General features: G+C 36.4%; 2 protein-coding genes across 4 annotated transcripts; one reads left to right on the forward strand and one right to left on the reverse strand.

Annotated features, from left to right (window-relative positions):
• Positions 1-1214: 1214 nt before the first annotated feature.
• Positions 1215-7292, forward strand: LOC21391666 (transcription factor bHLH81). Of its 3 annotated transcripts, none has more exons than XM_024165298.1 (6): positions 1215-1811; positions 2560-2691; positions 2789-2854; positions 3882-3950; positions 6175-6238; positions 7240-7292. In XM_024165298.1, the coding sequence occupies exons 1-5, from the start codon at positions 1359-1361 to the stop codon at positions 6226-6228; spliced, it is 774 nt and encodes a 257-aa protein (XP_024021066.1). In that variant the 5' UTR covers positions 1215-1358; the 3' UTR covers positions 6229-6238; positions 7240-7292. The 3 variants fall into 3 exon arrangements, with proteins under 3 accessions (XP_024021066.1, XP_024021065.1, XP_024021064.1); XM_024165297.1 differs by lacking the exon at positions 7240-7292 and adding an exon at positions 7139-7203; XM_024165296.1 differs by lacking the exon at positions 7240-7292 and having other exon boundaries at positions 6175-6648.
• Positions 7293-9775: 2483 nt separating this feature from the next.
• LOC21391667 (UDP-glycosyltransferase 88F5) lies at positions 9776-11545 on the reverse strand. The gene has a single exon (XM_010097597.2). It carries the CDS (start codon positions 11397-11399, stop codon positions 9921-9923), a length of 1479 nt encoding a protein of 492 aa, XP_010095899.1. The 5' UTR covers positions 11400-11545; the 3' UTR covers positions 9776-9920.
• Positions 11546-12611: the final 1066 nt, after the last annotated feature.

Consider the following 12611-nt stretch of genomic DNA (forward strand, 5'->3'; position numbering starts at 1 on the left):
GGGGCAAAGCCCCATACACTAAGAGAGAGCTCTCCGAAGCATTAGACAACAGAAAGGATACGTGCATGTAAATTGTAAAGAGTCCTAAAGAAATATACATACATAAGTGGATGTAGCTCCTCATTAACAGAGTGAACCACTATAAATCTCGTGTGTCATCTCATTCAAGTGTTATATTCATGCTTATAAAACACAACAAATACTTCATAGCATAATTTCAAATATATAACTAATTTCTAGCCGATAACTCCACAGGATACTAGAGGATGATCCGGCGTATTTCTGTTGACGAAATTTCACCGTCAACAAAAAGCATTGAGCTTTCTTTAAGGAAGTAGTTTTCGTTCGTTTTCTCATATTTATCCCCAATTAAAAGCAGATTTTGATGTAAGCTCTTATTCTTGTTTTTTTTCTTAATAATATCATATCAAATCAATTAAAAGATTATATAAATGCATTACATTTTTATTGACAAATTAATTAAAATATTTTTATTAACGTGACACATTTTTAGGCTTTAGAAAAGAACACAGACACGTGGATATGTTGGCCGAATCCACTAAAAACACCATGTCCGACCTCATTTCTTCTTTAATCGAAGAATTCAGACGAGGACGTGGGGACATTGGGCCTTATTGATGCATTAACTCTGTAGTTTTCGACCATTTTTTCATTAGAAAGGTGATTAAAGTTACTAATTAAAGGGGCAAAAAAAAAAAAAAAAAAAAAGAGGAGAAAGAATAGTGAAGTCTCCATGTCTAGCCAAAATGGCTTTTTCAACGTCCATTTGTGGTCTGACATGTGCAATGAAGGATATGTTGCACAAGCTCTCCTCTCCTTAAATTTGCCAGAAAAAGCAAAAGCAAAAATTAAGAGATTAGACCAAAACGTATATAAATCAATCATCGCATCGTCAACTTCTCAACTCTTCATCTGATACCCACGCGCCAAGTTGTTCGACTCGAATTCTACACGTGATATGCACGCGTAGATGCTGCAGCTCCGCTTGCACTGATGCCTCCCAAAGCCGAATTCCTGAAAACGATGACGTTGAGCCTTCCCAGCCTTACACGCCTTAAGCGATATCGCCACGTATTTACCGTCGATTATCACCGGTGGGACCACATTGACAGCGTTTTAGTCTGATCCAACGGCGAAGAATCGCTCATTAAATTACTTCACCAAAAGCGTATTCTCTGCACGGAAAACGAAGACCAAAAACAAAAAGGAAAAGAAAAGAAACATCTGATTTTTGTTGCTCTCTCGAAGCTTCAAAAGCCGAAGAAGAAAGAACAAACAAAAAAAAAAAAACCCAAAACCTCGAAGAAACCGACTGGAACCGTCGGACTCTGAAGCAGATGCAACCGGCACCTGGCGGTAGCAGCGGCGGCGGCGGAGGAGTGAGTCGAACAGGACTTTCCCGGTTCCGGTCGGCGCCGGCGACGTGGCTGGAGGCTCTACTGGAGGACGAAGAAGAGGATCCATTGAAGCCGAACCAGTGTTTGACGCAACTCCTCACCGAAAACTCTTCCTCTGCCGCCACTACCAGAATCGCCTCCGTTAATCCTTTCGGTACTACTTCTTCTCCGGCCGCCGCCGATCTCAGCTCGTTCGACGCCGCCGGGTTTCTCCGGCAGAACAGCTCTCCGGCGGATTTTCTGGGCGATGGATTGTTCTCCGGCTTTGATGCTGGTCCGGCAAGCAGCGCCTTCGACTTGGCGGCGCCGGGGAATTTGAGCTCCGGGAGTAAGCGCGCCAGGGATGTCGAAGCTGCTCAGCAATTCTCCTCTCCCAAGCTCTCCAATCCGATAGTGAGTCTGCCGCTCTTTCTTTCTTTCTTTGTTTTTTTTGTTTTTGTTTTTGTTTTTGTTTTTCTGAATTTGGGAGAGACGTAAATATTCCACAATCTTTTACCAATATGATAAGTACGGTCTTCAGTTGCACGCGGAAGTCGACTTTAAGGGAAGTCGTAATTTTTTATGTAAGAAAATGAGATGGGATAGTTTTATTGTATGAGGAAAACTATCCCTGTTAGTAAACAAACTCATATTACATGAATATTTTTCTTATTTCCTTAGTGCGTTTACGTAGTTTGCTTTGTCCCTTGATGTTGCTTTTGGTTGGTTAATCTATTTGAATTACTGCAAATTACTAAAATTAAAATAAATAAATAAATAAAAGCACTCGTGTTGGATGGTTGGTGTGTCAAAATTTTGAATCGTGGGTCTAGCTTTTAATCGTGATATATGTGGAAAACTAAACAAACAAGATGTATTTTTTAAGTAAGAAGCATCGCCACTTCACCAGTTCTAAGCCTACATTTCTGCTTTTTCATTTTTATTGTTTTGAATATCTACTTCAGGTTTTCTTTTTGGGAATTTTTTTTCTTTTTTTTCTTTTTTTTGTTCCTTCTTTGTTTTTGTTTCCTTGATGTATACTTATTTTGCAGTCTACTAAAAATACACGATCTTGTCTCCAACCCTGATCAGTACTTTATTAGATAGCGAGCTTCGCTTTTAGTGGCGGTTTCGTTAGTGTGTGTTGTAATTTGTTTGATAGAAATTGGAGCAAGGTGGACAAGCTTCTGGTTTGATAGATATGGAGATGGAGAAGCTTTTGGATGATTCAGTGCCTTGTCGGGTTAGAGCCAAGCGTGGTTGTGCTACTCATCCACGGAGCATTGCGGAGAGGGTTAGATCCATTGCCTTTTTATCTTAGTGATGATCATGTTTTTGTGATAACTCCTTTGATTTTTTTAGTTGCTCTTCTGAAATTCTTTAATGGATAGGTTCGAAGGACTCGGATCAGTGACCGTATAAGAAAACTTCAGGAGCTTGTGCCCAACATGGATAAGGTCAGTCCACTCTTTTTAGTATATTTTAGTGGTGTTTTCATTTTGTTGTCTTTATTTATCTGTAATTTTTCTTGCACTATAGTCTTGTCTTTGCTGTAATTTGTGAGAGCTGAGTGATCCCACGAGCGTATTTTAGAAATTCCTTAACATTATGAAGATTGATAGTTAGAAGTAAGGAAACCATGTGGATGAAGGGAATCAATAATATAGCACGCGTTGGGGGACGATTACAGATAACACATTAACTTACGGAATTGATAATATTTGAGGCAAATTAAGAAATAAGATGTGTCTTTGCAAATTTTACGTAACCCAACATTTTCATCTCTTGTGGAACAATATTTTTTTGTACCTGTTAAGCTTTTACCTATTTCAATGAAGATGAACTATCTTTTAATTTGTCCACTAGAAGTTTTCAAATAAGACAAGTACCACTATAAGTTTTCAAAAAAGACAAGTATACCAAGTTAGCCTACACTTACTGAAACTTAATTATTGGTTGCATATTCATTCGAGGTTTATTCTGCCTGTTATTTTCAGAAAGTGTTAGTTTCAGGTCATTATGAGTTGAACCTTCTATGATATAAGCAGGCGATCATTAAGTATTATCTACTGTTTATAAGGAATTTGGCTCATTGATCGTTTACTGGTTCTCAAAAGCTTCCTTTGGCTTGGCCTCCAAATGAAATTTTAACCTCGATCGCTTTAGCTCGTGGGTCAACCTGAAATTGAAAGAAATCTAAATTGATTATAGTTTCCACATTTTCCCTTGGAAATTAAACCCGGTCAGTTGTGAATCAGTCAGCTATAGATATTAGTTATGGGTTCAAGTGAAGTTCTGGAGATTGGAATCCTTGTATATGTAGAATCACGACTTGAATTGATGATAGCGAAAAGTGTCTTTCTTTCTCCTTAATATATTGAGATTGTATTCATATCAAGAACTTTATAGTATGGATTTCTCCAACTATATTTTTAAATAAATAACTATATTGTTTTCAACTTTCTTTTTCCATTTTGCTTGCAGCAAACAAATACTGCTGATATGCTAGAAGAAGCAGTGGAGTATGTGAAATACCTTCAGAGGCAGATTCAGGTATATCATCTTTCTCTTGCTTAAGAAACTTGATATGTATCTTAAAGTCGGAAAACCTTTGGATATTTAAAATCCAACTTTGGTTTCATACATAGAAGCCATCTTACATACCTAAAGTCTCACGTGGATTAATTATAAGATAATTTGCGGGTTTATAAACCCTTGGGTCCTCAACTCTTGCCAGTCGGTTTTGCAAGGGTGAGTTTTATCCAATGGGATCCTAACTCTTCGTATGAGAGCCAGTCCACGTCGTGGGTACAAGTCGAAGCGATTGCATTATAGCCTGATTAAGATTCATTCCTAAAGCCGTCAACGCGTCAAATATTGCTGAAGCGATTGAAGAAGAAAAGGCCTATAGATCTCATCTTGTTTAGATTCCTACCCCATTGAGATTGTCCTAAAACACTAGATTTCATCGACCTTGTCTATCGTCCCACCAAATCACGTGTCTCTCTATCCCTCAACTCTGTCGCGTGTCTTCTAACGTCGAAAGCCCCAGGATTTAGCAATCGCCCCTCTAGAAATCCTAGGAGTTGGTTGCTTTGGAATTTTCAAGTTCTTCTCCAAATTCAGCAATCTCTGCAACATTTTTGGTCGAAAACGTTGGAACAAAACTGTCCTAGAATCACTCAAGCATGCAAATGGCCGCCATCTGATCTTACACAGATTCCTTTGTACGCCACTCAGGTTTCATCTCCCTTGTCTATCCTCTCACCACATTACGTGCCTCTTAATCCCTCGACTCTTTCATGTCTCCTCTGATGTCAAAAACACAGGATTTAACAATCACGCCTCTAGAAACCCTAGGAGTTGTTGCGTCGTAATTCTAAGTTCTTCTGTAGGTTTTGCAATTTCTGTAGCATTTTTGGTTGGAAACATTGAAGCAAAACCATCCTAAAATCACTCCAACACGCAACTGGCCAGCTCCAATCTTCCTATTGAAAACCAATCAAACGCCTAACCTTCCGTGAATTTCCATGCAAACATCACTTTTTCTTGCTCTAAAAAATGATTTTTCAATAAATTCCCTTCCTCACTTTCAATCTGTGCATTGAGGTTATCTCTTGAAGAAAAATGACATATCGCAATGTTGTCAACACTTGTACGTCTCCAAGCCCCAGGACAGAATTGTGTTGATACCATTTGATAAGAACCTAGCTAATCGCAGGAAATATGGTAGAAAAATAGTAGCAAGGAGAAGTAAAGGCAATTCGTGGTAGTGAGAAAACAATTGTCGATAGGACTTCGAGAGCCTTATCACACTCTCCTTAGCTTAAGCTGAAGCGATTTCGATGATAGGACTTCGACAGCCTTATCACACTCCCCTTAGCTTAAGCTGAAGTGATTTGGATGTAGCAGAAGCTGGAATTAGTAAAATTGAAGAAATAAAAATAAAAGGGATAGATACATTAAATTCACACAGAACGCCGGAAGAATAGCTTCAACATTCATTGATTGACACAATATCGTAAATTGGAAGAGAAAAATGTGTGTAATAACTTTTAATTTCATTCAACAATTTCTGGTTTTCATTACAAAAGGATGCACCTATTTTGAGGACATATGCAAATGAAAACTAGGCCAAATCGTCCTTTCCTAATTTTTAAAAAAATAATAATAATAAACAGAGGAAATTTTCCAAAAAAAAAGTAAATTTTGAATAGGATTGAGAAATTAAACCTATTTGACCGCGGAATAAGAAAACATAAACAGAATGAGAATTGAAATTCCTATGGCAACTTATTACGAAAACAGAAATTACTAAAAATTGAAAAGAAAAAAAAAAGAGCCTTTTCAAGGCCTAAGCGATGGAATTTGGCAAACAAATGGCACATTTTGTGGTGAATGGACCTTCGGAAAACCTAAAAAATAGGTTTATTTGGCATTGGGGTGATCCCAATGTGCCATGGAGGCTAGGTCTTTCGGTACCACATTAGATTCCCACTAATTTGACCACAAGTCTGATTAACTACCAAAACCCTATTTATTATACTACTAATTCCTACCAACAAACTCTAAGTACAGTTAACAAAATACTTAAAAAAAGAAATAACTAACCAACAACCTATTACCAAACCAATCATCAATTCCTGTAAGCATCTATTCAGGTATGGGCAAGAACTAGGGTGAAATAAACTTATTTGAGAACAATTGATGTTTGAAGGGTGGCTGAGCACAAAATTAAGCCGAATTGTTTACATTTTTATTTACTTTGAAATGACAGGAACTCTCAGAGCATCAAAGCAGATGCAAATGCACAAGCACAAACGAAGAATAACCAGCAGAAGGTACAGAAAATGCCTTCATACTGTTTCGTACTGGTGTGGTTATTAGATTCATGAGATTTCACTAGAGGTCCATCATGGTGGATTTTATATCCACCTTGTACTGTAGACATATATTTTCTTTGTTGCATTCTTCTCCAACATGACTGTTGGGAGTGCAGTAGATATAGTCCATATCCATTTATTTAGATATAGGGTTAATTTCATAAATATATCTTCTAGTTTTACGTTTTTTTATTTTTTGTTTTTTGTTTTTTGAAATTATAAAGGTATTCTTTGGATTTGAAAAACTTGTTTCAATTTCATCCCAAATGCACTTTTGTGGACAAAGGAAAAAAAAAGTTGGGTGAAAAGACAAAGTTACCCTTAAATAGTTTTTGAAATAAATTTTGAACTTTAAAAAAAAAATAAAACAAAACATAAATATAAAAAACAAATATGGAATTCTATATTTTTACAATGTGTAAAATATTTTTATAACTTTTTTTCTGCGGGAAGAATATTTTTTTTATAACTAAGGGTATTTTTTTCTTTTGTCTTTTTTTTATTTAAATCCACAAAGTAAGCAGGGATGAAATTGAAATAAGTTTTACAAATTTAAAAGATACCTTTATAATTTATAAAAGTAAAGGAATAATTATTGAGAAAAATTTAAAATTAGAAGGTATATTTATCTAATTAACCCTTTAGATATATATTAGCTTCCTCTTGGCAAAAGTTTGCTTAGTATGTATAAGTTTTGCTTCCATTATTTAGATCGGCAAAAGGAGAGAAACAAATTTTCTAGTTAATGTAGTTATTACCGTTTATTTGAACATATATGTAGCCTTCAAACATGCTTCTATTTATTATTTTTTTTTTCTACATTCACTAGCATTTATTTGGAAATTTTATTCCATACAGCTTTTTGTTAAGGTATGGATCACCTGAAGATTTTTCTAAATTTGATAATGGCTATTGTTTTCGGTACCTGATCTTCTAGCATGGTAATTTTCCCTTTCCAGATATATGTTTGTACATTGTGATCGTATGGGGCAAAGATTCCAGTGGGAAGTTTCAATTAATTTATATTTATTCTTCTTAATAATATAAAAAGAACTATAACTAATGGAAATTGTAGTAAATGAGACATTTTTAAAACACTAAATTAAGTAAATAACAGATTTTAAAACTATTTGAAGTACTGTGTAAATATTTTATTTACGACTAGTAGAAAATAAATTTACGTGGAAAAAAATCTTTTTATCAGTCGTAAATGAAATATTTATGCGGTAGATTGTTATTTACTTCAAATAATTTTAAAATTTACTATTTACTTAATTTAGTTTAATAAATTTGTTGTTTACTGCATTCTCCTTGAATTGAACACATATCGCCAAAGTTGTTATAGCTCTAGCCTCTTACCATTAGCATTCTCCTTTCTATGGAGTTATAATGTTATAATGTCTTAAGAATGTTATTGTTGGAATCGTTTCTGAAATGATGCAATTTATTAGTTTTCTCGAGAGTTATAGTCTGAAAATATACAAGGAGCATACGACCACGAGTCTTAAAAAATGAAAACGAAGAAGAGAAAACATCTCCCAGGAGAAATGGAATCAAAACCGATTTCAAAACCATTTCAAGTTTGGCATACCTCGAGAAGCACAAGAAAACGTTTCTAAAATTCATTTCCAAATAACACTCCGTTATATATCTTGATATCCGCTAATTATAGTCATTTTTAGAAGATTTAAACTTCAGTGATTTCCTTTGCGCCTTCTTGCGGTTAATCGTTTGATTTTCCAACTTTTCATACGCGTTTATGGTTCAATCAAGAACAGGCACTGATCTAATATTAGTTTAATTATCATGTATTTAATGCGAGAAAGCCCAATTATCAAGTGCCCACAGTTGTGTACTTTATGCAACCCTGTATGCTTTTGCAAGCTGATGTGAACTGAATTAAACAGTTTCTGATCCAACAATGCAGATAATTTCCATAATCATTACACTCTATTGACAACTTTTAGCAATCGGTAAGTGTGCATAAAAATATGTATATGCACACACGCACACACATACACATAACTCATAACTCAATTCAATGCCCATATGTTGGTCTTAACAAGATATGACCTGGGTTTTGGTAAGAACAAGATAATATGTCCTTCCCAAATTAATTGAATGAATAATACATAAAATGAGATGTTTATATGAGATTCCAGGTATTGTAGTAGTTCCTTTCCTTCCGGGATCAATTACCAATTGTTGGTGAGTGAGATCCCTGGACAATTCGGATCGTTATTAAGATATGGGAATTCTGATGTTCACATTGATGACCCTAAAGAGTGAGTATATATATATATATATATGTATATATATATATATATATATATATATATATTGGTCATTGAAAGGTTAATTTATCAATGTTATAGCATTTCCTATAAAACTTTATTGGTAATGGACCAGACAGGAGATGGCTGCTGAAAAGCAGTATCATAAAACTCTGGCGCACGATTAAATTATAAAATTGCATGTACTTTTCAAGATCAGTTCTTTACACTTAACTAGAAATGGATCGATTTTATGTGTATGTATTTTTTGGAATAGACGTTGGACAAAATTTAAAAGAACAACTTGTTGATACGAACATATGCACGAGATCATTTTTGTGGAGCCCCTGAAAAGGTTACTAGTATATTTCTCCTGTTAATTGCTTCTTGGAGTCTTTGATACATAATAATTTTTCAGCTTTAATTTCTATCAAGTATCAAGGCTTCCTTTTTTTTTTTTTATTTCCATTGGTTTCGGAAAAATATAGATCTCTTTTTTTTTGTGTGAATAATATATATGGTTTAGAGAAAAGCCAAAAGTAAAATGAAAAATTAATGCCCAAATTAGTTTTTTCATCTTATGCATGCATGTCGAACGTCCTGTAGAGGATGAAAATAACGGTCGTTTTGTCTACATTTCTCTCATAAAATCCGCAAGTCAAAGACAATCATTAGAAATGCATGTGATAAGAGATATTTCTTGCATGAGAATTTGTGAAATACCTAAAAGTTCTAATACCTAATTAATTGCCTAAAATTTTAAAATAGTATCCAGGTGTCAAAATTCAAGTACTTCTACATTCCATGAGAACAAAAAAAACGTGCTACTTAAAACAGGGAAGCTCGAAATATTAAGCGTATTTGAAACTCATTTTAAAATAATTTTATTTTTTGTATGAAAATAAAAATGAAAATGTTTTCAATTTCAAATAGAAATTGTTTTTGAAAATGCGTTTAGTAATTTTATTAAGATATTATTTTCAATATAAAAAACTCATTAATATATCTCTCTCTACTCGAGAGAGGAGAAAATAAAAATAAAAAATGAAAAATGACTAAAAGTCGTTTTTCATTTTTCTCTCATTTTACACTAAATTAAAAAATTATTTTCATTTCTATATTTTATCTTTATTGCGTCAAACACTATTTTATAAACGTTTTCACTTTTTCTTTCTCAAAAAACATAAAAAATAAAAATGAGATCAATTCCAAACACGGCTGCACTTACGTGGCACTTTCATCTTGAAATATTCCAGACGACAATGCGTATATTCTATGCAAACAAATAGAAAACACATTTTCTCTTACCAATTGAGAATCGCACAAAGTTTCTACGGATGAGAAAAGCACTACAAATGAAAAGCACATTAAGCTTTGGTAATTATTGAGCCAACAAACTTTTGTAGCGCAACAGAAGAGCCAGATTCTCCAAGTGCAGCCGAAGCCATGTCCTTCATCTTCAAGCTTTCATGGCGGATCTCTTTCCCATGTTCCGAGTCTATCAATTCCCTAACTCTTCTCTCAACCTCATCCCCACTCACAAACCCATCTCCTTCTCTTTGCTCCACACCCACAGCAATCCCCAAGTCTTTCACCATCACATTCCTGTTCATGTGCTGCTCCGCGTAGAGCGGCCACGCCACCATCGGAACCCCGGCGACGACCGCCTCGAGCACCGAGTTCCATCCGCAGTGCGTCACAAACCCCCCGACTGCCTCCTTTCTCAACCCCGCCACTTGCGGCGCCCAAGATCTCACCACCATTCCCCTCTCTTTCGTCCTCTCCAGAAACCCCTCCGGAAACAGACTCTCCCATTCAAAATCGTCTCCCAACTCCTCCGTCTGCTTCGTCTTCTCATCGCTCGGCGGCTTCTTCACCACCCAAAGAAACCTCTGCCCACTCCTCTCCAATCCATTCGCGATCTCCCTTATCTGCAACGCCGAGAACGATCCTCTACTTCCAAAGCACAAGAACACCACGCTTCTGCTCGGTTGCGCGTCAAGCCACGCCAAGCAATCGGCTGATGTTTCGTTACTACTTTCCATCTTATCGCGGGCCTCATCAATCAACGGTCCGATACAATACACCGGAGGAGTAGGCCCTTCCGGAACACAAACTCCATTTGCTAGAGCCTCGATCGGAATTGGTTCGAGCCCGTCGAACGTGTTGACCAAGATACCAACCGATTTCGGAAGATAGGAACAGAAATAGACCATATCCCAGTATGCAGCGTCGTCTCTGTCAAGCATCGGCTCCGGCATGTGAGGAGAATTGAGAGGAGGCATTCCGGGGAAGTAAAGAACGACACCGTCCATGTCCTTGAAGCTCTTCGTTGTTTGGTCGTGTATTTTTGGAAAGTACAAGAAGGCGGCGAGGACAGCGGCGCCAGAGGTGAAGAAGTAGTACGTGGGGATCCCCATGTTCATGGCGACGTCGAGAGCGGAGGCGCAGAAGATGTCGATGACGACAGCGCGTACGGCGGAGGACTCGGAGATGTCTTTGAGGGCTTGAGCCACGTTGGGGCGGTTGAGGCGGACGAAGTCGAAGCGGGTGGCGGCATGGCTGTGGGTGGAGGCGGCGTCGACGTGCTGGAAAGGGAAGCGGAGGAAGGAGATGGCCGGGTGGGAGTGGGAGATGCGGTTGATGTAATTGGCGAGGGCGGGGCTGTCCATGAAGCCGGTGGTGAGGAGGATGGTTATGGTGAATCTGTGGGAGGAGTGGCTTAGGATGAGCTTGCCTAGCTCTACCATGGAAACTACATGACCAATTCCCGGAGATGGGTAGAGTACTATGGCATCCTTCTTTGCTCTGCTGTCCTTTTCTTTTTGTTTTTTTATTATCATCATCTTTTGTTGGGATTTGATTGTAGCTTGAGATTTACATATATAGAGTGAGAGAGAAAGAGTTTGGGTAATTAGGTGAGGGAGATTTGTGCTCCAGCTTTCTTTATTTGTAAACAATGTGGTAAATCATCACTGAAGCTTGAAATTAGGTACATGTCATATTTGGCTCCGGTCCTCTGAATTTTTCTAAAGTGGGACCCTTAATTGCTAAATCTGCTTTTTTTTCTTTGAAGTGATGGATGTACTGTTGCATGATGTATAGCCAAATTAGGACGTTAAGAAGCAATATTTTATCTGTTTAATTCATTGATTTGATATTTTAATTTGAATTAAAATATAATTTTATATGAGAATTTTTTATTAATATAAAAAAGTTAAATGTGACTGTTTTTTAAATTTTTTTATTATAATAAAATTTAAATTTTAAATTCAAATCTATATGACATATATTTTTATTCGTTAAAAAAGTAAACAACAAAATAGAAAGAGAAAAAATAAAATCTTACTAGAGTTTGGAGCCCCTTCTTGTTAAAAAGAAAAATAAATGACAATTAAAAAAAGAAAAAAAAAAGGGAGAAGAAAGTAACAATAGAATTAGCGTATTGTCAAGGAGAAACAAAACAGGAAACATTACTATAAAATTGAGAAACCTTGTTAGCCGATATTATCCGACACATTGTTGGACATGCCCCCACTCAGATGTTGAAAGTTTCTTTCAACGAATTTAGATTTTTTTTTCCAGAAAAATAACAATAACCGTGCCCTTAACAAATTAAGAAATTATACATATGCCTTTGCCTTCCTCATTAAAAACATTGTATATGTGTTTGTACTCGATAATATAAAATTCTAATCAAGGAGATACTCCATAAAATATAATGTACAATTGTTTTTTAAAATAACACTTGCAACAAAAGTTTTTCTCAATATTTATCATTACACAACCCTAATTCATAAAAGTAAGCTATAAATGACTTACTTGATGTTGTGCGGGAAAATATGTTTTGATACGTCGGACAACAACAGTGCTCCACATGGCCTTGCAATAACCTCGTCGGCCAAACCGTCGACCCGTCATACCGCCGACCTAATAAGACCTCGGTGTTTACCCAACTCACCCATATCAGGGGTCTCGTTAAGGTCGACCGTGTAAAGGGCGACGCCTAGCCCAGTTCTCATATGGGCTCATAAAGTCGACCGTATATACAAAAGGTC

This window comes from Morus notabilis, unplaced genomic scaffold (assembly GCF_000414095.1).
Source record: "Morus notabilis unplaced genomic scaffold, ASM41409v2 Scaffold1540, whole genome shotgun sequence".
In the NCBI taxonomy this organism is placed as follows: Eukaryota; Viridiplantae; Streptophyta; class Magnoliopsida; order Rosales; family Moraceae; genus Morus; species Morus notabilis.

Coding starts and splice junctions, on each gene's coding strand:
- LOC21391666 (XM_024165298.1), top strand. CDS start 1,359: ATGCAACCGGCACCTGGCGGTAGCAGCGGCGGCGGCGGAGGAGTGAGT. Junction 1,812..2,559: donor CCAAGCTCTCCAATCCGATA/GTGAGTCTGCCG, acceptor TTTGTTTGATAG/AAATTGGAGCAAGGTGGACA. Junction 2,692..2,788: donor CACGGAGCATTGCGGAGAGG/GTTAGATCCATT, acceptor TTTAATGGATAG/GTTCGAAGGACTCGGATCAG.
- LOC21391667 (XM_010097597.2), bottom strand. CDS start 11,399: ATGATGATAATAAAAAAACAAAAAGAAAAGGACAGCAGAGCAAAGAAG.